The sequence below is a fragment of the Mastigoproctus giganteus genome, chromosome 13, assembly GCF_048544385.1.
Source record: "Mastigoproctus giganteus isolate SK-2022 chromosome 13, ASM4854438v1, whole genome shotgun sequence".
Classification (NCBI taxonomy): domain Eukaryota; kingdom Metazoa; phylum Arthropoda; class Arachnida; order Uropygi; family Thelyphonidae; genus Mastigoproctus; species Mastigoproctus giganteus.
Genome location: NC_143587.1, coordinates 68,563,861 through 68,591,723, shown reverse-complemented (window position 1 = coordinate 68,591,723; position 27,863 = coordinate 68,563,861). Strand labels below are relative to the sequence as shown.

Sequence of the window (27,863 nt, the reverse complement as noted above, 5' to 3'; positions counted from 1 at the left end):
GGTCCGGCTCCCAGTGCCAGTGACGGTAACTAGCGGTCTGTGGTGTTCCACGGACCCTAGGCTAAGCGGCTAGATGAACAACATAACCCGCACTAAGCAAACATGAACATACACTATTTGCTATCTGACCTTGACAGTACTGTACTGTCTTACTTCACAAGAGATTCAAATGCGGAGTTGTGCGAAAGCACCGGTGCCGCTTGTCAAAAAACACTATGTCACACTATGTTGATCAAAGAAAGTGTACCGTATTACAAGTACGAACTCCAGGCAGTACAAGAAACACCCACCCATAAGCTGTACTGGGACCTCACCATAAGAACGGACAAGACAATACCGCACAACAGACTGGACATAACCCTTGTCGACAAGAAGGAAAAGGCTACCTATCAGATTGACGTAGCAGTGCCCAACGCTGGCAACTTCCATTAAACCTATGAGGAAAAAATTAGGAAGTACACGAACCTAAGAGAGGAGATTAAAGAGTTTTGACATATGCATATGTTGATGGTCCTTACTTGTTGCATATGTTTTGGCATATACAACAAGTACCATCCCGATCATCGTGTCAACCATCGGAATGGTACCAAAGAACCTACAAAACATCCTAGCAGCATTAGGTCTCCTAGAGAACACCTACAAGGAACTCCAGAAAGTCGCAATCCTGAACAATTGTAGAATAGTCAGAGTTCCTCGACCAACAGTACCACTAGATATAGTAACCATCCTGTGTACTTAGTAGCAATACCCGTCAAGGGGTAGAATCCCCAAATCAGGGAGAAATAATATAAGAGCAACAAGAATAATAATAATAATAATAATATCTTATCGATAAAAAAAATACCGAAATTTATTGCAGGAAAGAAATACAAAACTGTTCCCACATATTTCCGTTCTACAAAATTTAATATTGAAAATTCGAATTATATGCAGGGTCGGCTTTAGGCTAAAGCATTAGGCACTGGCATAGGGTAAGCCAATGCTGCCCGCCTCCTCCGAAAAACAAAGCCCGCGAGAGACATTTTGTGTATTTCATGTGTTAACTTGTTAAAAACAATCAATATTAAAGTCAAAATTAAAACTTTTAGGAATTAATTTTACATATTTTAATCAATATTTCAAAACAGCCTTCTACCATCTTAATTTGCGACTTCTATATTTATTTCTGAGCCAAACAGCCCCAGGGGTTCACTCCTGGTGAGTATGAGGTTGGCACACCCAGGATACTGTGCGGGATATCATTATTGTTCTCTTTCTTGGTGATTCCTCTCTCTCTCTCTCTCTCTCTCTCTCTCTCTCTCTCTCTCTCTCTCTCTCAGGGTAACATAGATTTTTTTTTTTTTTGCCTAGTGCAGCCAAGGCCTCAGGCTTCCTTGCAACATATGGATAATAACAATAATAATAATATTAAGGGCAAGACCATCCAGCCCCACCAACTGGAAGTGCTTCCTGAGCAACTGGGCTAGAGACTACCCAGGAAGGGAGAAAACTCAAACGCATGAAGTGGAGCATCGAAATGAATACGTACATCATGCAAGCATACAACGAAATAACGAAGCTGGAGACCGATATGACAACTTACAGGGCAAGACTATATACCAAGTGGCTGGAACGATTCCCGGATATTCAGGTCACCGAACAGCGAATAGCGGACCAGAGAAGAACCATCATCACGAAGAACCTAATCGCCCCTGCAATCTTGGAAAAAATCAAGCAGGACGTGAGCGATCAACTACAAAGGATAAAGAATATGGAAACAGAGGAGGAAGAATATACAACCGCCGAACAAGAAGCAGAAGAGCAAGAGGAAATACAACCCACAGAAGCTGAAGTGGAAACAGACGAGGTCATGATATCCAGAATAGAGGACGAGTGGAAAAGGGCCCTAACAGAATTCGAAGGAATGGACCCAACAAAGATTCACGTGATACCGAAGCAGAGGCCGAATAGAACCTTGTGGAGAGTCACAGACCACCTAATATAGCATTACCTCGACAACAATGGTGCAACACTGGAGGCTATCCACACAGCCGTGTATTGTGCTGTGGAAGCAGCCAAGAGGATTAATGGAAGAGAAGCGAGAGACCAGCAGCAGAAGAACTGAAAACAGAAGGAACCATCAGCTTGGGAAAGAAGACTTCAGCAGAAGATAGAAGAATTAAGAGCCAAGATAGGCCAATTGACCCAGTACCAACGGGGCAACAGGAGTAAGAAATTAATTGGAAAAGCGAAGAGCATCCTCAAGAGAGACAGCGTCCACAGCAATCATGAGACAAAAAATCAGAGAATAGGAGAGTACTTGGACACATTGAAGCAGAACCTCCTTGCAGTCAGCAAGAGAATACGCCGATACAAAGAGGAGCTTCCGGAGGAAAATAAACAATCGAATCTTCGATGAGGATCAAAGAGCCTTCTACAGGAATTTCGGAGAAGATGGGAAAGAAGGGAACGGACCACCCAAGAAGAAGACGATTGAGTTCTGAGGAAACATGTGGAGCAGGGAAGTAAGACATAACAGCCGAGCCACCCGGATAGAATTAGAACGCTAGAAAACTAAGGACGTACAAGAAATGAGAGGGTGGGAGATTCGGGAAGAAGTAAAACAGGCGATCAAGAACTCTCACAACTGGCGAACTCCAGGAATAGATAACGTCCACAAATACTGGTACAAGAAGCTCACTAGCACACACAAGCACCTGGCAGAGCAGTTCACCTGAATGATAAGGCACCCAGAGACAATCCCGAAGTTTCTCACTCAAGGAATCACATATCTGACGCCTAAACACAAAGATACAAGAAACCCGGCGAAATATAGGCCAATCACCTGCCTCCCAACAATGTACAAGATCCTGACTAGCTGCATTACCAGGAAGATATCACACTACTTGGGTGCCAGAACATAATGGCCGAACAGCAGAAAGGTTGCAAGCGGCTGAGCAGAGGATGAAAAGAGCAATTAAATTTAGATGCCACGGTTATGGAGCAAGCCTACAAGAAGCGCCACAACATGTACACAGCCTACAACGATTACCGAAAGGCTTCGCGCCTCATAGCTGGGTATAGAGGCGCTGAACATTTCCAAAGTCAATCCGATAGTGACAAACTTCCTACGAGAAACGATAACAAAATGGAGTACAACCATTAATGTCGAAAATATCACAACCAGGCCAATCCCCATCAGGAGAGGAATCTTTCAGGGAGATGCTCTGAGCCCATTATGGTTCTTTCTAGCACTTAACCCGCTATCTACCATGCTCAACAGTAGCAAGTACGGATATAACCTCAAAGAAGGAAGGAAGAACCTGTACACCCTCCCTCACACACCTAATGTACATGAATGATATCAAGCTCTACTGGAGAACCGAGAAGCACCTTCAGCAACTACTCCAGATCACCGAAGCATTCAGCAATGATATTAGGATGCAATTTGGTTTAGACAAATGCAAGACCCACGGATTGTGCCAGGGAAAATTAATCAACCGAACCTATCAACTGCAGAGTGGTAAAGAGATCGAAGCCATGGCAGAGGGAGAGGCCTACAAATACTTGTGAATGATGCAGGATCAGCGGTTACTGCCCAAGGAAATTAAGGCTTGCCTGACCGAAAATACCATCAGAAACATGCTGAAAGCAAAGCTGAACGGAGCGAACACAGTTAAAGCCATAAACACCTACGCAGTCCCAGTGCTAACATACACCTTCGGGGTCATACATTGGACTAACACCGAGCTGGAGGATATCATGAGAAAGACAAGGACAATGATGACAAAGAGCCGCCAATACCACCCGAAATCTGCCGTGGAGAGACTGACAATTGCCCTGGAAGAAGGAGGAAGGGGCTTGATAGACCTCATTCAGCAACAGAAGACAGCGGTAGTTAACCTGAAGGATTACTTCCAGAAACACACAGCAGCACTATACCAGGCCATAAGGAAGATATACAAGCAGTATACCCCAACTCAACCTAAGCGAGGAGTCCTCCCAACCAGGAGGTACAAACGAAGCTTGAAAGATGGGCAGAGAAGACACTCTATGGCAGACACTACAATGATCTCCATCAAGAGCACATAGATAAAATTGCTTCCAATGCATGGCTCACGAGTGGAATGCTCTTCCCCGAGACTGAAGGATTCATGCTCGCCATCCAAGACCAGGTAATCAACACCAGAAACTATAGAAAATACATCGCCAAGGAGCCTGGAGTGTCCGATAACACATGTCGACGATGCAGCGTGGCCTCAGAAACGATCCAACATATCACCGCGGGATGCAAGGTGATCACCCAGACTGAGTACACTCATAAACACGACGATGTAGCCGGGAGAATACATCAGAAGCTAGCAAGGAAATACAAGTTGATCAAAGAAAGTGTACCATACTACAAGTACGAACCCCAGGCAGTACTAGAGACCCCAAGCCACAAGCTGTACTGGGACCGCGCCATAATAATAGATAGGACAATCCCCCACAACAGCCCAGACATTACTCTTGTGGACAAGAAGGAAATGGCTACCTATCTGATTGACATAGCGGTACACAACACTGGCAACCTGTAGAAAACCAATGGGGAAAAAAATCAGGAAGTACACGAACCTAAGACAGGAGATCAAAGAGATGTGGCATATGCAACAAGTAACGACCATCCCGATCGTCGTCTCAACCACAGGTACGGTGCCAAAGAGCCTACATAACAGCCTAGCAGAAATAGGTCTCCCAGCGAACACCTACAAGGAACTCTAGAAAGTCGCAATCCTGAACACCTGTAGGATAGTCAGAGAGTTCCTCGACCAACAGTAACACCAGACATAACAAACAACCACCCTAGGTACTTTGTAGCAATACCCGTCAAGAGGTGGAACCCCCAATCAGAAAGAAATAATGCAAAGAGCAATAATAATAATAATAATAGGTTCAAAGAAATTTATTTGCGGAACTTTGTGTTCTTTACGTACTCATGTGTTTATTGGTGCACTTATATTATTATTATTAGCCCTATGGTGCAAGGAAGCCTGAGGCTTATGCTGCACCAGCCAAAAAAAAAAAAAAAAAAAATTCCCGAGTTACCGTGTGAGAGAGAGAGAGAGAGAGAGAGAGAGAGAGAGAGAGAGAGAGAGAGAAGCAGAAGGGAATCACCAAGAAAAAGAAGAATGATGATATCCAGTTCAGGACTCTAGGTGTGCTAAGCCCATACTCATCAGATGTGGGCCCCTGGGATTGTGTTAAAGAAATTCTTAACCTTAAACTGCCAATTCTGCGCGGGAGAAACACAGTGGTTATAATTACCGGCAGCCCTACACTGGGTAGAAAAGGCCGGGATTCGAATCAGGTCGATGACGTGAGGCAGTTTAATGGAGTTTTTTTCACTGCATGGTTGAATCAATAGGTCTTATGCGTGAACAGCAAGGTTTTTCCACCCGGAATCTTTGGTTTTCGTCCAGAAAAATCCACTGCAGAACACAAACAATTTACGAACACAATACACACGGGCAGATGAATTAGTTTTTTGGTGGATGTAATATGGCACTTTACTTTTGACCAAAAGTTTGCTTCTTTACATCATTCTGCCTTTTTCATACTAAGAAGGAATTATTATGGAATGTTTTCAAGCTTGGACGTGTGGCTTGGTCATGGGTGAGTGTTGCACTGTTTTTCTCCATAAACTAGAGTTTTCTTTCTGTTAAAACAGCGAAACCGAAAATAAAATTTACAGTAAAATTTACTTTTGACCTCAGCATAACCATATTTTACTATTAAGTTTGCAAATATTTTCGCCTTGAACAGCTCACTACATCTTTGATATCAAAATATTAAACTTCTCCGTACAATCATCTTTGATGATATCCGAGATTGAATTTTTAGGCCTTCCATATTTTCATCCCACATTTTTTTTTCGTTTGTTTTTGTGCCAAATCAGCTAAGGTTATAAGGCATCGAAGTATTGTTAGAATGAAAACTGTAAATTTTATTTTCGGTTTCGCTGTTTTAACAGAAAGAAAACTCTAGTTTATGGAGAAAAACAGTGCAACACTCACCCATGACCAAGCCACACGTCCAAGCTTGAAAACATTCCATAATAATTCCTTCTTAGTATGAAAAAGGCAGAATGATGAAAAGAAGCAAACTTTTTCTTCATAAACAAAAATAAACAGATAAAATTTAAATAAAACAGAATATCCATACTGTTTGCATTCCTTCAAGGTAATCATCCAAATCTGATTTAAGTTTAGTCAGACTCGCTGGCTTCACCATGTTGGGAGGTAACTTATTCCAATGTTTGAGCCCTGTAACCGCAGTTCAACTTCATGAGCTCTAAACTTCTGTTATAACCTGAGACTTTATATTTATATTTGCTGGTTCGTATCCAGGGCTGTAGTGGAGGGTATACGCTGTATACCTTCTGGTTTTTGAAAGACTTGAGAATAAACTTTTCTCATTCCTTTTTACTAAATCTCTCAATGACCCCAATTAATATCCACTTGGATGGTTGGTTTTAAAACTTTGAAGTACACACCTTCTGTCATTCTCCATATGTTTATCGATATGCACTAGTCACCAATTTCGTTGCCCTTCTCTGAATTATCTCCAAAAGTTATATGCATTTTTATGTGCGGTTTTCAGATCTGAATTCAAAGTTCCAAATGTAGTTTCTCCATCGCCTTGTAAAGGGAAACGGACCACTAGGAACTATACATCATAAACAGTAGACAGAACGCCGTGTGCTTTCTTAGCCACATGTTTACACTGCATATAAAATTTCATATCAGATTGAATCATTACTCCTGTCTTTTTTTCTTTAATCACTTTGGTAAGAGTGATTTTTTTAGCCCCCCTCCCTAGTTTAGAGGTGACTCCATGATTTCTGTTTCACAAATGCATAACCTTATATTTAGAAACAATACTACCTGATTTGATTTGTTAACCACCCTTCCTCTCATTTACCATTCCCAGCTTCAAATTATTGGCAAATTTTGAATAGCCTTGTCAATATCATTTTTGAAAATTAAAAATAGGATGTGTCCCCACTTATGTCCCATCCTGAATACTGGTCATTTATAAGAACCCCCTTGTCTCCTGTATTTTAGCCAGCCTACAATACAGCGGATGTTACCAATAGTTTCAACTTCGACATTATACAACAGCCTTCCAGAGGGCCCATATCAAAAGCTTTACTGAAGTCCAGGTTTACCATTTCAAATTTGTTAACTGTTTAATGCTACATCACAGTAATTTAACAGGTCCATCAAGCATGATATCCCCTTAACAAACGTGAATAAATCCCAGCACGGGATCTATTCAAAATATCATTCTAATCGAGATGGTCCTGAATGACATCCTTAAAGATAACCTCCATGATCTTCTACCCACAGAATTGAATTTCACTGGCTTATAGGGGAATCTTCCTGGAGTCAAATGACACACTCATTAATATCCCTAATGGTTTTATACACCCATATCAGCCTTTTTAATTAAAACTGACTATAAGATCTTCCTCTGGAGCCTATCTCTCCTTTAATCTCACTAGCTTTTCTGAGAGACGTTTATCGGAGGTCGTTACTTTACAGTTCACTTACCTTACATCAGTGTGGTACTTTAATACTCCTATACTTACTAGCTGCCTGTCACCTATAAATATCGATGAGAAGTAGCTGTTCAGCTCATTTGCCATTCCTGATGGGTTTTCTTGACAGGATGAGAACCGAGACGTTTCCACAATAGGGTTACCATATTTTCGTACGGAGGCAGTAAAATTTTTTTACTGCCTCCGTACGAAATATATATACACGAAATATATACTTGACAATAAATATATACATATTTATTGTCAAGGATATACATAAAAACAGCAAATTATATATATAAAGGCAAAGTCTAAGATTTTTCGGCGATAGTTCTTGTCGGTAGTGAATTTAAAAAGGACCACATCGAGTGACTTTCAGCACTTGCCCAGAGAGAAATCTATCAACCACGTGCAACCTGTTTCTATTGGTAATCACGGAAGGAGTTGCGTGAAGAGCACAGAGTGGGATCCTACAGTGAAGTGTTCCACAGGTCAGCCATTGAAATACTTGCACGTCTCAAAGATTCAGCTGTGGAATCTTGGAACTTTTAGGGATTGCACCAGAATAAATAATCATTTGCTGGAAGGACATGACAAAGAACGTTTGTATTCAAAAGGTGCTACAACACCATATATACTTTTATAATAGGCCTGACGTAGCCGAGTGGTCAGTAGCGCGAGTGCAGTAGTACACGCTCTTTGAGTGGACTGGGGTTTAAGCCCGTGACTAGTAAATATGATTAACATTTGTATTGATTGACATATTGTAAACTCCACTGACCTAGTGGTCGTGCCGGAGTATAAACAAGAACATTAAAAAAAAAAAGTCTGTACAGTAATACAGTAGTTATAATTATTGTCCTCCTCAGACCAGATTTAAAAACTGCCACGTTTCAATCCCATCAATGACACCAGGAACCTTTTGGGCTTTTTTTTTTTTTCACTGTGTGGCTGAGCTAGTGGGTCTCACGCGTGGTTGGCAAACCCCCCCCCCCCACACAATTCCCGGACGCTCGGGTTGTTCGTCCAGCAAAACAACAGAGAACACGCAAAATTAATAGGCATATACAGTAAGTTAGTTATTTGTGCTCTAATATGGCAGTTTATTTGATACTCAAAAACAGGTCTACATCTAAAGCTACATAAGTCTGTTTGTCAATTTAAAAATGCGCCTTTTACGATAGTAAATTTTGTTGACCTTGAGGCACTCTGCATGCTGTCTGCGTGTTGATGACACGGTCCAAACACATTTAGCATTAGTAGAGGCATATGATGCAAGAAAGCAAGCTTATGCAGCGTGAGCCAAAAAAAACCTCCCCTCCATTTCACACTCAGTTCGTTCCAAATGCCTGTCCAGCGCATCCTTGAATTTATTTAGGCTATCAACTTCCACAACAAAAGATGGAAGTCCGTTTCATCAATAAACTACTCGGGCTGGCTAAAGGCAAATTTCTGCACATCTATTCTACAACTGTCTTTCCTCAATTTTAACCTATGCCCACTCAAGTTCTTAATCTGAGCAAGAGGAAGAATCCCATCGGCATTCAGCTTGCTCAAGCCATTAAAGGCCTTATACACCTCAATCAGATCACCTTGCAGGTGCCTGCTCTCCACGCACTGCAATTTGCAGAACTTAAGCCTTTCTTTGTAAGAGCACCCCTTGGTTCCCCTCACCAACCTTGTTACCCTTCTTTGTACTCGTTCTAGCAACTGTACATCTTTCCTAAAATGAGGCCTCCAGTACACAGTACTATAGATGTGGCCTGGCCATTGCCTTGTATAACGGGATAATCACCTCCCTGTCCCTGCTAGCAAAATTGCTCTTTATCATTGAAGACTCCATTACCTGGCCTGACAGCCCGTCTTCACTGCTCAACGAACTTCATATTCGACTGCACAATTACCCCCAGGTCTTTTTCACTTTCCACTTCCCTGAGTGTAGTACCACACAATTGGTACGTTTCTCTTCGGTTATTGCTACCCATATGCAGTACTTTGCATTTGTCAATGTTAAACTTCAGTTTTCACTTCTTAGCTCATTTGCCCAACTTATCTAGATCCAGTTGAAATAGCGTACTGTCATTATTGTTGTTACCAACTATGCCAACCTTTGTATCATCTGCAAACTTGGACATTAAACCTGATATACCTTCATCAATATCATTGATAAATATACAAAACAACAAAGGGCCCAACACCGAACACTGGGGAACTCCACTAATAAAATTTGTCCACAAAGGGCAGTGCCCACTGATTACTACTCTCTGTCCCACTCAACCATCCCTTTATCCATTGTAGCAACTTACCCTTAATGCCATATCTCTCCAATTTATACAGCAGTCTTCCACGTGGAACAGTATAAAAAGCTTTCCTGAAATCCAAGTATATGACATCAAAATTATTTTTGGCATTCAGTTCCTTTGTGACCACATCATAGTATCCAATGAAATTGTTCAGACAAGACCTCCCTTGTCTGACAAATTTCATGCTGATCATCTACACCTAAACTTATAATTCTATTTTATTATTCATTTTATAGATTTGTACAGTATTTAACAATTACTTTTCACATCTCTATCCTTTAAATATTTTGCCAAAGGTTATGTTGATAATCGGAACGCTATTGACTGAAATATCGGAATGGTCTAGCCAGTGGTGCATTATACCTTCACGGAGCCCAACGCAAAATGGAATTTGGGGACCTATCTAAAGAAAAAGTTGAAAACGTTTAATTAAGATAGATAAAACCATTTTCGATAAAAATGTAATTTTCATATTAATCTTCAAGTAAAGTTAATTGAGCTTGGCAGTAGAAAGTTCAGTTTCCGATAAAAATCACTTAAAAAATATTAGTGAAAAACAACAACGCGTTTTTGAAACAGTGATTTTGCGAACCCCTCTGATCGGGGCTCTAGGCAGATGTCTTTTTTTTTGCCTATTGGATAACGCGCCACTAGGTCTAGCAACGTTATGAAATTTCATAGTCATATTTCAGTAGTCTCTTTAGTTTCGCTTGTCCACTTTAGTTTTGGTAGTGTTTGGAATTATAATGCTTTATTGTTTTGATAAATTTAGTTGCAGATTATATTTTATCTTGTTATTACTATTTGTTTTTATTATTTAAATTTATTTTTCAGTTTGTCTCCCCAAATACATATTAATATTTGGAAAACGTGCGACTGCTGTCCCATAAGAATCTAAGCTCCAGAGCGCAGTGCATTGTGTGCAGAACTCAACTCCTGTTAACTCTTGGTTGATGTTTTGTACGGATGTCTGACATTATCGTACAATCCTTCATATTACGCTGGATGGTGGTTGTACTGTAATGCCTCCACTTCATAATAACGTCATTGATGGTAGATTCTGGGTGGTGTAGGCTGTCAGTAAATGCATGATTGAAAAGACAGTAATGTGACAATAACACTCTTCTCAATATCAATCAAGACTCAATTCGGCTGTGTGCGTTATGATGAGAACAAGCAGAGGATGGCTTATGAGCCATCTGCTGTGCCTCTTGTGTGGCTCATGTCTTCAATTACTCAGTTGTGGCTGAGCACATGCTTGCAGTTTCAATGTGACTGCTATTTGAGTTTCAAGTTCCATGACTGACTCCTTCAAAGCAATTAATCATTTTAATTTTAAATTAATACAAATTATGGGAGACAATACAAATCTGCCCATTTTTGTTAAAAGTGGGGATACAACGACCGACATGCTAAATATAATTTTCTATTTAAAATTTATACATAAAAAATGTAGATGCATATTTTACAGCTCAAAATAAAAAAAAAATTCCTATAAATATGTCACATAATCTTAATTAATCATAAATTACACAAATTTGCCTTGTAAAACAGCAAAATATTTTACGTTCAAATTTATATGAAAATGGTCTCCGACAGTTTTTAAATTCTGTACAGTGGGATCAACTGACGATGTTACCAACAGTAAATTCAAAGTGGGAAGCATTCAAGGAATTAATCGTGGATGCTACTAAAAGTTTCATACCTATTAAGAAATATTGTTCAAGGTTTAGGCCTAAATGGTTATCTAATGAACTAATAAGACTCGTAACAGAGCAGAAAATGCATGGGTTGCATATAAATTATCAAGCGACTCAGAAGCCTATGGCAGGTATAAGCTAGTCCGTAATCAGGTGACAAAGGAGGTTACGCAGGCGAAGGCACATTACGAGAAATCCTTGGCAAAAGATGCTAAGAAAAACAGCAAGGATTTCTTTACTTATATAAACTCTAAAAGGAAGGGGATGAATCTGATTGGTCCAATTGACATCGATGGTTCGACTGTTGACGATCCTGGTCAGATAGCAAACAAACTGAATGAGTATTTTGCATCTGCATTCACACATGAGGAATTATTAAGGTTTGCAAATGGCAGAAGGTTATCAAATTGTAGCAGGATACTTAATGATTTTGTGGAGGAGAAATTGTTGTAGTTAAACATAAGAAAAGCACCTGGGGTGGATGGGATCTATCCAGTTATATTAAAGGAGGCGGCAAAACAACTAAGCAAACCCTTAGCCATAATTATGAAAGCATCCTTGGATTCAGGGGAGGTCCCACAAACTGGAGATGTGCAAATGTATCCCCAATTCACAAAGGGGGATCGAAGGGTGACACGAGTAATTACAGACCAGTTAGTTTAACTTCTGTTCCGGGTAAAATAATGGAGTCACTCGTTAAAGATGCATTGCAGGACCATCTAGACAAGACTGCAGCAATAATTCAGACACAGCATGGGTTTGTTAAGGGAAAGTCTTGTCTGACAAATTTGATAGGATATTATGATGTGGTTACAAAGGAACTGGATGCAAAAAATAATTTTGATATCATATATTTGGATTTCAGGAAAGCTTTTGACACTGTTGCGCATGGAAGAGTATTGTACAAATTGCAGCAGAATGGTATTAAGGGTAAGTTGCTACAATGGATAAAAGGATGTTTCAGTGGGAGAATACAGAGGGTGGTAATCAATGGGTGCTGCTCTTCGTGGACTAATGTTATCAATGGGGTCCCACAGGGTTCGGTGTTGGGTCCACTGTTGTTTTGTATATTTATCAATGCTATTGATGAAGGTATATCAGGCTTAATATCGAAGTTTGCAGATGATACAAAGGTTGGCAGGGTTGTTAACGACAGTAATGGCAGTGTGCTACTGCAACAGGATCTAGATAATTTGGGCAGATGGGCTAAGAAGTGGCAACTGAAGTTTAACCTTGACAAATGCAAAGTACTGCATCTGGGTTGAAGTAACCGCAGAGAAACGTACCAACTGTGTGGTACTACACTTAAGGTGGTAGAAAATGAAAAAGACCTGGGAGGAATTGTGCAGTCAGATATGAAGTTTTCTGAGCAATGTAGACAGGCTGCCAGGGCAGGTCATGGGGTTTTGTCAATGATATATAGGAATTTTGCTAGCAGGGATAAGGAGGTGACTGTTCCTCTGTATAAGGCAATGGTCAGGCCACGCCTTGAGTACTGCGTACAGGTCTGGAGGCCTCATTTTAGGAAGGATGTAGATTTACTTGAGCGTGTACAGAGAAGGGCAACAAGATCGGTGAGGGGAATGAAGGGATCTTCTTACCAAAAGAGACTTAAGTTCTGCAAATTGCAGTGGCTGGAGACTAGGCACCTGCGCGGTGATCTGATTGAGATATATAAGGCCTTGAATGGGTTGAGCACGCTGAATTCTGATGGGATCCTTCCACTTGTTCAGATTACGAATCTAAGGGGGCATAAATTCAAATTAAGAAAAGACAGATGTAGAATAGTTGTGCGGAAATTTGCCTTTAGCCAGCGGGTGGTTCAAACTTCCATACAAACAGCTGGAACAAACTTCCATCTGTCGCTGTGGAAGTTGACAGGTTAAATAAATTTAAGGAGGAACTGGACAGTATTTGGAGGGAATGGTGTGATTTTTTATTTTATTATTTATTAATTTTTTTTTTTGGCTGATGCTGCATAAGCTCATACAGTTGCTTTCTTGCATCACATGCCACTACTACTATAAGTATCAGCACTGGCAAACAGCATTGTTTTTCTACGAGAATCATTTTTCAATTACTCAGTTGGAACTGAGCAAACTGAGGGACTGCTTGCAGTTTTAGTATGACTATTATTTGAGTTTCAGGTTCCATGACAGACTCCTTGAAAGTAATTAAACATTTTAAATTTAAACTGATATTATGGGAGACAATACAAATCTGTTTACTTTTGCCGCGGTAACTAATATGATTTTAATTTTTGAAGTTCATCAGAATTCCATATATTCACAGAAAAATTCCAACTCGAAATGTATCAAATCGTTTGTTGCGGTGGAGAGACAACTTAGAGAAACAGGTACACTGGTTTTGAAGAGCATGTACATTGTATTGTGTATCTTCCATCAGAAGCGCCATAAGGGTGTCAAGTAATGTAAATCTGTCATCTGTAAGAGTTGGAGGATATCACATTAATAGCAATTGTGTCCGTTTCACAGTATGACTGCCAAAGAATTGTTACATGATAATTAATGCAGATACTTTTATCACTGGCTTATTTTGAAATGTACATGTTATTCTCAATTTCTCGTTTTGGTTACAGATCAATCACGTTTCAGAATACGGTGGATTCTCCATTCTTCTAACACTCATGACCGAGCACAAGGATACCTGCACGCGAGTGCTAGTACTCGTTATTAATATATCCTTTCTTTTAATGTTTATGTGGTGCTCTTGGGAAGAACCCTATTGGTTTTTATTTTTTATAAGCAAAGCTTTCAGGAATGACATTTCCACATTGCCTACAGAACAATTTATGATAATTCGGACATACTCCTTGAAAATCGACACATCTTTAGCATTAGTAGAGGCATTTGATGCAAGAAAGCAAGCTTATGCAGCAACAGCCAAAAAAAAAAAAAAAACCCACTTCCACTTCACCCCTCTGTTCGTTCAAAATACCTGTCCAGCTGAGCCTTAAACTTATTTAGGCTATCAACCTCCACGACAAGGGATGGAAGTCTGTTCCACCAACCAACCACCCCGCCGGCTAAAGGCAAATTTCCGCACATCTATCCTACATCTGTACTTCCTCAATTTGAATTTATGCCCTCTCAGGTGATTATTCTGAGCTAGAGGAAGAATCCCATCAGCATTGAGCATGCTCAAACCATTCAAGGCTTTATACACCTCTATCAGATCACCTCGCTGGTGCCTAGTCTCCAGACACTGTAATTTGCAAAACTTAAGCCTTTCTTCGTAAGAGCACCCCTTTGTTCCATTCACTAATTGAGGCCTCCAGACCTGCATACAGTACTCTAGGTGTGGCCTGACCGCTGCCTTATACAAGGGAATAATCACCTCCTTATCCCTGCTGGAAAAATTCCTGTATATCATTGACAATACTCCATGAGCTACTCTTGCAGCCCGTCTGCACTGCTCAGAGAACTTCATATCTGCCTGCACAACCACCCCCAAGTCCCTTTCATTCTCTACCACTGTCAGTGTAGTACCACAGAGTTGATACGTTGCTCTGGGGTTGCTGTTTCCCATGTGTAGTACTTTACATTTGTCAATGTTAAACTTCATTTGCCACCTCTCAGCCCTGTATGAACTCATATTGAGTTCATACAGGTCTGGAAGCTTCATTTGCGAAAGGATGTGGATCTATTACAACGGCTACCGAGAAGAGCAAAGATATTAGCGAGGGGAACAAGGTGCTCTGACCAAGAAAGCTTCATCTCTGCAAATTGCAGCGTTTTGAAGACAGTGTACCTGTTTCTCTAAGTTTAGGTATTTGAGAGATCTGATTCAGGTGTTTAAGGTTTTGGTTTGATATGGATTGAGTGAGCTCAATACTGATGACGTCCTTCCTCATGCTTAGCTTACACAGAGGAGTCATAAAATTCAAATCAAGGAAGGATTGTTGCTTTCAGTCAGTTTGTGGTTGATTGTTGGAATTGACTTCCAGCTAGTGTTGTGGAAGTGGGTAGTGTGAATAAATTCCATGAACTAAAGCTATTAGAGGAAATGAAAGATAATGTAGGAAGTTTTTGTTTTTTGTTTTTTTTTTGCTGATGCTGTATAAGCTTTCTTTCTTGCATCATTTGTCATTACTGATACTAATATTAAGTGTTGAACAAAGTGCAATTTTCACTTGGTGCAGGCAACTTAAAATTACATTTCACTTCCTTTTTTTGATCTTAACCATCTTAATTTAGCCATTAAAAAAAAAAAAATGTTGCGAATACATGGTCACAACGACAAGTCTCAAGGATCTATTAAGAAATGGCTTATGAGAGTGCTACGAGTGCGTTCATGGAAATAATTTCTAAATGAAGGAGATTTCGAAAATGAGAGCATCGGCAGACCTCTGCAAGGAAGATTAAAATTAGTACATTCCGCGAATTAAATGTATTTTCAAATTTAAACTTATAATTATTTAAATATGGTTTTTTTTTTTTTTTTTTTTTGATAGTTGTTGGCGCATAGGCTTCTGTGGCCATAATGCACCTCCCAAGGTTTTTGCAGTACATTGATCCAAGCCCGAGGCGGGAATCGAACCCGTGACCTTTGAGTTGCCAGGCAGGCAGCCACTTTACTCACCCGGCTAGCCCGGTCGGCTTTTAAATATGTATAAATGTAATGTTTTTAAAAAAAATTAAACCTAGTGATAGCCCCTTTCAGTGACCTATCCAAATATGAAGTTCTCTGAGCAGTGCAGACGGGCTGCAAGAGTAGCTCATGGTGTCTTGTAGGCGCCTCCGTAGCCAGGTCCGAAGGAGCAGCAGCAGTGCGTAGCACACGCTTCTTGATTAGATCGGGGTTCGAGCCCGTCACCACCAAATACGGAGGATGCCGAAAGGTCAGGGAATGACCACCGCATATCCCGGAGGAATATGGTCTTAGTTGCTAATGCTCCTAAAAAAAAAAAAAAAAAACAAATAACAAACGGTGTCTTGTCAATGATATACAGGAATTTTTCTAGCAGGGATAAGGAGGTGATTATTCCCTTGTATAAGGCAATGGTCAGGTCACACCTTGAGTACTGTATACAGGTCTGGAGGCCTCATTTCAAGAAGGATGTAGAGCTGCTGGAACGAGTACAGAGAAGGGCAACAAGATTAGTGAATGGAACAAAGGGTTGCTCTTACGAAGAAAGGCTTAAATTTTGCAAATTACAGTGTCTGGAGACTAGGCACCGGCGAGGTGATCTGATAGAGGGCATAAATTCAAATTGAGGAAACACAGATGTAGGATAGATGTGCGGAAATTTGCCTTTAGCCAGGAGGTAGTTGGTTGGTGGAACAGACTTCCATCCCTTGTTGTGGAAGTTGATAGCCTAAATAAATTTAAGGCTCAGCTGGACAGGTATTTCGAACGAACGGAGGGGTGAAATGGGAGTGTTTTTTTTTTCTTTTTGGCTGATGCTGCATAAGCTTGCTTTCTTGTATCATATGCCTCTACTAATGCTAATGCTATCATCGTAAGGGGGGGGGGGGGGGCATGCTGACCAGACTTTTTATCTTTTTTTTTTTTTTTTTAGAAAGCCTGCTGCTTTTTTTCAAATTTTTGGTTAGGGGGCATATTCCCCCTCTGCCCACACCAGGCCCTTTCGTATAATTACTGAGTTGTCCAAGTAAAATTTTATGATGATATCGAACATCTTGTATATATTGCAATTATTTTCTAAAAATGTTTTCAAAGCTTCCAAATTGAAATAAAGGAAGACACATTTTGCAAAAGCTGGCATTAACTCGTGAATGAAAATTTTCGCACTGTATTTGTGTGTGTCGAAATTCTTCTGCTCATATACCAGTATAGTTGTTTTCAACAAGGGTTCCACATAATTTGGGTTTAAGTTACTTAAACTTATTATATATTTTTTAAATTTATATATTTATTTCATTAGAAAAAGGTACATCCTTATTAATGTGTTCCATAAACCACAATGACAGTATTTACATATATCAACTGATCGTTGTATTTACAATTCTAAAAAAAAAAAAAAAAAAAAACCACATTATAAAAGATAAGTTTCATTACATACAATATTACGTTACGGTTAACCTTTTATGCTCCCTTGTCGGGTGGGACTCTACATGACAGTGTGTGCCCCAAGACTTTGTTTTTATTGTTTATATAGATACTAAATTTTAGTACCTATATATAAAAATTAAAAAAATATATTTTATAAGTATATATAGTCCTGAGCTGGATATCATCATTCTCCTTTTTCTTGGTGATTCCCTTCTGTTTCTTTCTTTCTCTCTCTTTCTCTCTCTCTCTCTCTCTCTCGGGGTAATTCAGAATTTTTTTTTTTTTTTTTTTTGGCTGGTGCAGCATAAGCCTCAGGCTTCCTTGCACCATATGGCTAATAATAACAATAACAATTTTTATAATTAATTGTAAGTTTGTTTATAATTATTATAATAACTATCATATAACATATATTTTAATATTATATATATACACACACACAGAATCGGATCTAACAAGCAGAAAATTGAGGGGTGCTACAAAATAAAATACAAAATTTAAGGGTGCCATTATTAAGAAAAGGTCGTCGAAAACCACTGTACTAGTAGAAGTGGTATTTTCCGCTGTATAAAATTTTGAACTAAATAATTGGCCAGTTCTGTTATTGCTTCACCTGGAAATCAAAGACAATACGATCCCCAACTTCATTTGGTGGTAAAAAAGAAACCACAGAACACATCCAATTTGCAGCTTGGCTGTCTTTATTTGTATATATCCTAGATGAAACCTACAGCCAATTATTGACAAATTTGGCTAAAACAGTTAATAATGTTGAAAGAACAAATATAGACACGTATAATTATAACCCAGTTTAATGTAAAATACTAACAGGCATAGCTTTCGAGACTGGCGTGTCTCTTTATGAACTGAAATTCAAATACCTGTTAGTATATTTTATTTTACATTAAACTGGGTTATAATTATACGTGTCTATATTTGTTCTTTCAACCATGAACCCCAGTACACCAGGCTCATTCGTTACTATTAGTTAATAATGTATTGTAGATGGGTTTTCAAATATCCAGCAACAATCAACTTTGGTGAAAATTCCAAATTAAGTTTCGACACCGTTCACCCAGCACAAAGGGTTTATTGGCAATCTGTTAGTCTAGCATCGTGGTTTCACAATGCTTCAGCTTCCGACCTAAGATTCCACCTTGTTATTTCGACAAAGGATGTGTGTCGCTCACTCTTTTGCTTCTTTCTACGCTGGAAATTTACAATGAACTTTAAACAATTCTGGAAGAATTAAAAGCGGATTATGAAGAAATCTTCAGTGCCTACCAACATGCAAGTTTAAATCTTCAGCATAAAGACCGACAAATAGAATTAGAATTGATAATTAATGAAAATTCTCCTCCTTGCAAACCTTGTTAACTCGGAAAGTGAAGTCTTAATTATAAATTAAACTGTAAATTCGATATCTATACAAGTAAATAGCATCACAAAAGTTGTTTTGGTTTTTCCTTCTAATAAATAATACCCCAGGGGCTCACATCTGGTGAGTATGGGCTTGGCACACCCAGGGTCCTGAGCTGGATACCATCATTATTCTTTTTCTTCGTGATTCCCCTTCTACTTCTCCCTCAGGGTAACTAAAAAACATTTTTTTGGCTGGTGCAGCATAAGCCTCACGATTTCTTGCGCCATATTATTATTATTAGCCATATAGTGCAAAGAACCCTGAGGCTTATGCTGCACCAGCCAAAAAAGAAAAAAAAAATTCCAAGTTACCCTGAGAGAGAGGAATCTTTAATCTTTATTGTATACAAACATGGTATATATACAATAGACCCTTCACAGCAACAATGCCAGGGGTTGGAATCACTAAGAAATAGAAGAATGATGAAATCCAGATCAGGACCCTGGGTGTGTCAAGCCCATACTCACCAGCGTGAGCCCCTGGGCTAATAATATTTAACAATTTAATTTTTTAGTCAAAAAGTAAGCTAAAAAATACGTATTTTAGGTGAAAAACTTTGCTGACTGTCTTTACTGCTTCCTCCTTCTCCCCCCGCTACCAATTATTTCAGGGTCAGAGATCTTGAAAAGGTGACAATACTTAGAATTGCGCTGCATCATTGCTTTTGCAGTAGATATGAAAGAATCCACAAGGCGGGTCTGTTAGAAATCAATGAAGTTATTTGGAAATCCTCCCCCAGGAAAGCTAAATAAGGCCAGAAGAATTTGCACGATAGAGATACAAGGCAAAAAAGTCTAATAAAAAAGCCAGCACCGTCGTAGGAAGGACGGATTTACGCACATTTTGCCGTCATCATATGACAGGTCATGCCATGCACTAGTATTGAATAATATAATGCAGTAGTCACTGATTAAAGAACTGATACACACTTTAGGTGAAAAGAAATTATGCTACAGGCTATAGCCGAGAGGTTAGGCAAGAGGATGCATAATGACACGAGCTTTAAGTGACCGTAGCTCAAGCCTACTAAACACGGTAATGTTTCGTGTGTTCTTCTATCTTCTGAACTCCTCTGACCATGTGGTCATTCTGGGGTATAAACAGAAAATTTATTTATTTTAGGAGTCATATGAATTAGCCACTACTGAGTATTACGTTTGTTGAAATAATAAATACGTTTTCTGTTTATACTCCCGATCGACCACAGAGTAAGAGAAGTCCACAACATAGAAAATACAAGAAACAGCCCCATATTTACTAGTCACGTGAACTCGAGTCACGGTCACTTAAAGCGCATGTACTTATGCACTGTCGCACTAACCGCTCAGCTACGGCGGAATTCGCAGAACACTCTTCTATGCAGTAGCAATTAGTTTAAATGTAATTAACGTAGTTCTGTTGTACGACAACGTACTCATCTGTTTTTGCAACAATGTTCGTGGCACTTTGTTTTTTAAACTGTATTACAAAAATATGCTACAGAAAGAGAAGTTGCCAAGCTACAGAGAAATGGAACAGCATAATAATCCTCCGATTTACGAAGAAATACCAATTTGACACCACAAATTCAATTTAAAAACTCATCTTGCTAACTTTAAGCTCAACTTCCACGAGGTACCATACATTGCCTTTTAAAAGTAATATGAATAAGAATGAAACACTTAATCAAAAAATATATATATATACAATTAACTGATGCTGGGTGCAAAATGTTTCGTTAAATTAGTGTTGCACTTACAATAATTCCTTGTTAATGCATCAAGGTGGGGGCGACTTTTGCGCAATAAGGCCATAAAAAGTTAGAAATAATAATATTATTATTTCTAACATCTAACATAATATATACAATCAGTTAATTGTAATGCAGTTTAAAAAACAAAGTGCCACGAACATTGTTGCAAAAACAGATTAGTACGTTGTCGTACAACATACTCATCTGTTTAATCGTTGACAATTCCTTATACATACTCATGTATAAGGAATTATCAATGTACTTACAACTGGAGCGGATTAGTAGTTACAAGGGCACCCAGAAATGTATTGAGGAACTTTTAACTTCTTTTTTACTAGTGTCCCAAGCTGAATATCATTCTGAGGTCAGGGCTCAAAAGGAAAAATGATCTTGAGAGTAAATAAACGTTGCACCAGTGTTCAAGCTCCTGATGGCTAGTAGTAGTGGCATGTGATGCAAGAAAGCAAGTGTATGAGCTTATGCAGAATAAGTCAAAAAAAAAAAAATTTTTTACAAAAATTTATTCCCGCGCTCTATAAGGGTATCCCAGTCGACAAAACTGCAACCGGCAAATACTGTACTTAAAGTAACGGAAATGGATTGAACAAGTAGGGGGAAATTACGATCTCAACAGTTTGATATGGCGAGCACCAAAAGCGCCTTCTGTGACTGAAAGCATTTAGTTCCCTCCGTAATATAAAGGGTGTCTCAAAAATACACGGGATAACTTCAGGAATGAGTTACTCATATGTACACAATAAAAATATTTTATATCAACATAGTTCCGGAAATGCTTGGTTCCCGAGTTATTAACCGGAATGTCATCTCCCGCAGGTGATTTCCTTCATCACAAGGTACTGACAGAATCTGGTAGTTTTCCATTCCGACCATGTTCTCAAAATAGGAGCAAGCAGATATGCACTTTTATGTACGACAATGCTCTGGAGGCTCGTCGTTTGTACCACGAAAGGTTTCCAGAACGAAGATGCCCAGACAGGAAAACGTTTGAAGGTATCCATCGCTGCCTTTGTGAACATGGGACCTTTACACCTCGTGCTGCCGACAGAGGACGAGCAAGATCTACGACTCCTGAAGTAGAAGGGTGGACCAACTGCCTGGACTCCACGCTCACTGATTTAAACCCACTAGATTTCTTCTTGTGGAGCCATTTAAAGTCATTGGTGTATTCGACTCCGGTAGCTGATGTGGAAACTCTCCGCAATCGAATTGTGGCAGGTTGTCAGACAATACGAAACATGCCAGGAATTTGGCATCGTCTTCGCGAGTTCATGAGACGTCGATGTGAGGCCTGTATTCAGGCAGAAGGTGGATATTTTGAACAATTACTATAAGGCGATGTGAACAGTTAAGTGTCATAGTTTCCGAGTTTTGAAGGTCAAAACTCGGAAACCAAGCATTTCCGGAACTATGTTGATATAAATTATTTTTATTATCTACATATAAGGAACTCATTCCTGAAGTTATGCCGTGTATTTTTGAGACACCCTGTATAAATCAGATGTAGATACACATGATTTATACAGGGTGTATATACACACTTTACAAGCAATACAAATTGGATCACTATAACCAAAAGTTTCAAAAATCCCCATAGCAAGTAGAAATGTAATACATTTATATCGTTTTACTAGGAATTTTTTTCATAAATTTAAGAATATAACTTACAAAATTTAAAATGCGAGTCATTATATATACCACAGGGATTGCTCCTGAAATAGCGGCATAGTATTTAGGGTTATGTGCAACCGGTGGTTTCCCACATCTGCACAGTATATATGGACCTTCCTAGGGTATGTAGCAGCCAGGTGCCAATTGAAATTTGGTGCCCCCCCCCTTTAAAATTTTCTTTATATGTGTATGTAAGTTGCAAGTTTTCAGGTGCAACTTACATACACATATAAAGTGCACCCCTTTTACCCTTGGGACAGCCCGCCCCTGACCGTATATACTCTGTGATGGAATGCAGAACTACTGCAAAGCCTGAAAAAAAGTGTAATGTCTGGTTTATGTAGTATTGTTTTGTTCTGTTGTTGTGTCTCTGGCTGCTTGGCCCTTAGTGGCACTCTACATTTCTCGCCCCAACGACTGGCTGGCCTCTGCCAGGGTCGCCTAAACTTCCTGACAGAGGCCATAAAAAAAAAAAAAAAAAAGTTTTTGTCGAAGAGAGCATACAGGGAGTAAGAAATAGTAGTCAGAAGTTGGGGAACAGTAGTTGGAGTGGACCAATAGGGAAAGCAGGTAGGGGATGAATGTCACAGGAGCAGGTGCTCCTGTGTGAGCATCTTGCACTCTGAGGAGTGCCAGCATAAATCCTACCCTTATCGGGTTAGCAGGCAACTTGCCTTTGATATCCTGCACCCAGCGTGCTTGCATTATCCTACCCCAGATGGGGTTCGCAGGGGTGGTGTAGTTCTGTTCTGAGTTCCGCAAGTCTAGTTCTTCTAAAATTGGATGCAGCCTGGGCGTAGCGTGTTAAGGCTAGGTATGCGGCCTCTTCTTGTAGTAAAGTTGACTCCTGATTGCAGGGGTTTCCTTGTATCTCGTGAGGAATTGAAGACAAGGGATCCGCTTGTCGTTTTATTCCACCGGCTCTGTCTAGCACTGAAAATGCTTTTCCTGATATATTATTCGTGCGGTACACTCGTTATTACGACTTTTAGAAATAAGTTCAAACATAATAAATACAGTAGAAACTCTCAAAGGCGGTAACACATCAGGACCAGACCATTATCAGGATTCGAGAGGAAACCTTTCCAAAACGTTAAAAAAAAAAAAAATAATAATAAATAAATTGCAGCTATTATCAATCCACTGCAGGATGGAAGCCTCTTCAACGAAGGAAAATGGACCATAATCTGCCATACAGGTCGAGTGCGGTTGGCAGATCGACCGTATTTAACAGTCGTGGGCTTTAACCATGGTGTACTCAAAAAGCGTATGCTACTGCACTCCGCTCGGCTACGGAGGCCTAACTTTCGAAAAGGTATATCGTCTTGTCTATCATTGCACATCATCAGCATACTGTACTTAGTATTTACAATAACATAATTCCGTACTGCATACAGAAAATAAAATGCACTACATTAAATAAAGAATGCATCAGCAAATGGTTTCCCTGCATCATTTGGGCATTTAACACTGTAACGACGGGGTGGAAAATCTTTTTAGTAAGCATCTTCGAACTTTTCATATTAATGGAAAATCGATTTACGAACTACTAGCGAAACTGTCATACTGCCAGGATCGCCACCACAGAGGGGAAAGGCGTATGGTTGGTTTGGTGTGTTCGTAAAAATGCATGGGAGGGGGAGTTCGAGAACGCATCGTGTTCGAAGTAGGGAGATTACTGTATATATTAGCGTAAGTCTCGACAGCATGCATTCTGGAATCATTTACTAAAGTTTTCTTAAATTACTTCTTAGTCATCGCAAATTTTGCATTTGACAATTTGTTACATGAAACAAAAATATGAACATCATTAAACTCAAGGAAAAAGCGTCAAGCTTGAAAGGTCGGTCATGGTTTCTTTCTGTACATAGTTGTAAGATTGAAAGCTGTCTACTTCACTTACTACGCCATCTCAAATATTGTGGATGCATTAATGGAGGCCTTCTCAATCAATGTCCATGCCCACCGATGAGATTCGAAAAGGGATCGAAAGTATAGGTAATGGTATACATTTCAAATAAAAAGCAATATACTTCTCCATTGGAGCAGAGCAATAACAAGACAACTCGTGGCGAAGTGCCTCCACAATGAGATCGATGCACTATACATCAAACTGAGTTACGAACAGAAATAGGCTATTCCAGACAGTACAAAGAGTTGAATTAAAAATGGTCATATCTAATAAACTGAATTCTAATATGAAGTTTAGAAACTTAATAAATAAATATTAGCAGCAGAATTTAAACGAGGTTAAAATAAATTTAAATTATGTATTTGCTGAAAAGTTTTCTTGCTGCTGTAGCATATATAACAATGAAATAAGTGGAACAGAAAGGGATATGAGGCTTAAACTTGCATTTATATTCTCTTAGAATATTCTGCTGCTTAACATACATCATTTTTAAAATGCAAAAGTATGCCAAAGGAAAACTACTGAAGATATATAAAACCTAAACCACAAAACTTCTTGATTAATTACAAGTCATCATATTAGTAAACTATACTATTTGAAAGAGTGCCTGCAAATAGAATGAAAGAAACTGTTCCCAACAAAACCTACCCCCCCCCCGTCACACTAGAGCCCAACAACGTCACTCGCCGTAATTACGTAACAACTCGCAAGATCAATTTTTATAACGTAAAGAGCGCATGTAGGATGTACTGAGAAGAAGCAAACTTCAGATTAACATGCTTATTTTTCTTTACTCTAAATACCGCTTTCTCTCTCGGCTTATACAGTGAAAATTAAGGTATACGTCACTAGGAAACTTCCACTGAAGTAAAAGCTATATTGTACATTGCATTATATTTGCTACATTCTGTTAACTTACAAACTATATCTTTCAAAAGATAAGTTAAAAGCGTCCAGAAAGGTATCCACACGTGTTTCAGAAAATGAGTGCTCAGTTTCAACATATTTTATAGCAATCGTACCTAAATTTGTACTTTTTCCTAATTACAACTGAAAAATTAAACGAACACAGAATTTTTATGCGGGTTTTAAAATAAACTCTGAATTAAGGAAAAATTTAGTTTGACAATTCCTTTTGAAAATTACGATTTTAGTTTAACTTGTCAAAAAACAAAGATAACGTTGATGAAAAAACATATCTACAAGGCATAGTGTCTCACGAAATATATTTTTTAAAAAATTACGCGGCTATACAACTAAATCTTAAAATATGTTTTATAATACGTGTAAAATGATTATTTTATTTAATAATAATTGCGACAAAATGCTAACGATTAACATGAGCTTACCTCAGTTTTTGTTATCCTATGTCTTGCCAACTTCACTACGGCGAAATTTCCTTTGCCGATGGTCCGTTCGATATCGTAAAATCCGACTCGAATCGGCCCCTTTGGCTTTTCCGCCATTCCTTCCCATTGCATTAAATAAATTTCATTATCAACGTATATCCTTCATTTGAAACGATATCAACGCCTAAAGCTTTGCTGGCATCCTCTAGTCTGAGGCATGCTGTCACTCTCAGGTTCCCAACCCTCGTTTCATGTTGGCGTGCGCTGGTTACCGAGAGAGTGACGTCAAGGCTGACGTCAGTACTATCAGCTTATGAGAAGATCTTGTGCTATTCGCACACTTATGACGTCAAACCTTATCGTTTTACCATTACATACAAAGGCTTCTTGTCGTTCATCGTTACCGACAACGGTTTATTGGACGGAAGAAAACAGGCTTTACCAGTTGAGAATAAACGATGCTCCTAACACCTCTGATATGTACATTAATTGAATACATCGGTTCATGTAAAATACTGTTTATACTTTTTACACTAATAACCATGTGCAACAACTGTAAATGACGTTTACCTAGTCGCAGAGTAAGATAGCAATTATGCCATAACCGTTTTATAAGAGAAAAATAACAATTCCACATTCTAATTACAGTATTATTAAACCAACAGCTGCATTTCTCTTTGACAGAACTCGCCCAGAAGCAGTAGTTACTATTTTGCTAAGGATCTTCACTAAAGATGTCCTAATCAAAACACTTTTAAAATTCAGAATTTTTATTGAATTGAAATAAAATTAGTAAAAATATGCCACTGTAGTCATTCGTGTTTGTTTTTAACATGAACTTTAAAAGCCTCACATTTTTAGACATACAGTATATTACTTTTTAGGGGGAAAAAAGTTTTCGCATACCTGTGCGGTTGCTAACGGCAACGTGACTTACATCACGACAACAACGTCAATGGAGTTGCGTATTTCCGGCATGATCATGTGTGGTAAGTAGTTCATTCAGGTTTTCAAGGTTTTCGAGAAAACTCGTGAATAATAAATATCTTGTGATTTGCAGTATTAAATAAAAATCTTGTATAACGCTAAAAGTCGCTAGTAATGCACTTGGTTAAGATTATATGTATAATATTGTATTGGGTGTAGTTATTATATATTGCACATGATTATCTATCAGCATGCACGTTTTATATTTTCAGTTTGCTGTGTATATATCCTCATTTTCTCGAATAAGCTTTAAACGTAAGGCCCCATTTTTTAAGATATGGAAAAGAACAAAAAAAAAAAAAAAAAAGAAAAGGTAATTTTTTTTTTTGTATGTGTGTGTCCAGGTCGTGTTTTAATAAATATTGGTAATAAACACTTTTTAGGCAATGGTCACATGGATAAATAAAAATACTAAGTCAGTAAAGAGTGTTTGTAAAACGCATCACTTTTATTTTCCCGTAACCTCAGGAGAAACCTCAAGCTTCGGACTAAATTCACAAATAAGACGCGCGCAAACTTTTTTTTTGGAGGTGCGCAGGGTATTCCGCGAAAAATTCTATTGCATAAGCCAATAGTTCGGTCACATTTGGAATACTGCATACCGGTTCGGAAATCATATTTTAGGGGGCCATAGATCTGTTGGAAGGGGATGTAAAAAAGGGCAACAAGATTATTTATTGGTGACACAAAAAGATATCCTTACCAAGAAAGATTAGGGTTCAGTAAATATCAATCCCTGGAAACTAGCCATCTGCACAGTAATCTAATTGAAGTATATAAGGCATTAAAAAGTTTAAGTAAACTAAATACTTAACTTAACTAAATTCTCATTTTTACTGTTTCACTCTCACACACACAAAATAATACATAAATTTAATTGAAAAACTGTGGTTGCAGAATTGATATGCATTCAGCCAAAGAGTAACTGTTATTATTGTTATTTGGTTTTTTTTTAGGAGCATTAGCAACTAAGGCCATATTGCTCCAGGATATGCGGTGGTCATTCCCTGACCTTTCCGCATCCTCCGTATTTGGTGGTGACGAGTTCGAACCCCGGTCTAATCAAGAAGCATGTACTACGCACTGCTGCTCCTTCCCACCTGGCTACAGAGGCGCGCACCAAAGAGTAACTGATGTTGGAAGCAACTTCCATCTAGTGTTGTAGAATTTAATG

The 27,863-nt window shown here is 38.9% G+C and overlaps 1 protein-coding gene across 5 annotated transcripts in view; it reads right to left on the bottom strand.

The window, feature by feature from the left end:
• The window catches only part of LOC150076142 (serine/threonine-protein kinase SIK2-like), a 362,913-nt gene that overhangs the window by 272,285 nt on the left and 62,765 nt on the right, over positions 1-27,863 (bottom strand). For 4 of the 5 annotated variants that reach the window (XM_090387049.1, XM_090387050.1, XM_090387048.1 and 1 more), the window contains exon 1: positions 25,703-25,929. The exons of the other annotated variant lie outside the window; for it this stretch is intronic. Coding sequence is in view for 1 of the 4 variants with exons in the window: in XM_090387047.1 (XP_090243173.1) it covers positions 25,703-25,834 (132 nt within the window). In the remaining 3 variants the exon portion in view is untranslated. Of the gene's footprint in view, positions 1-25,702; positions 25,930-27,863 lie in introns of those variants that run through there. 5 annotated transcript variants of the gene reach the window in all.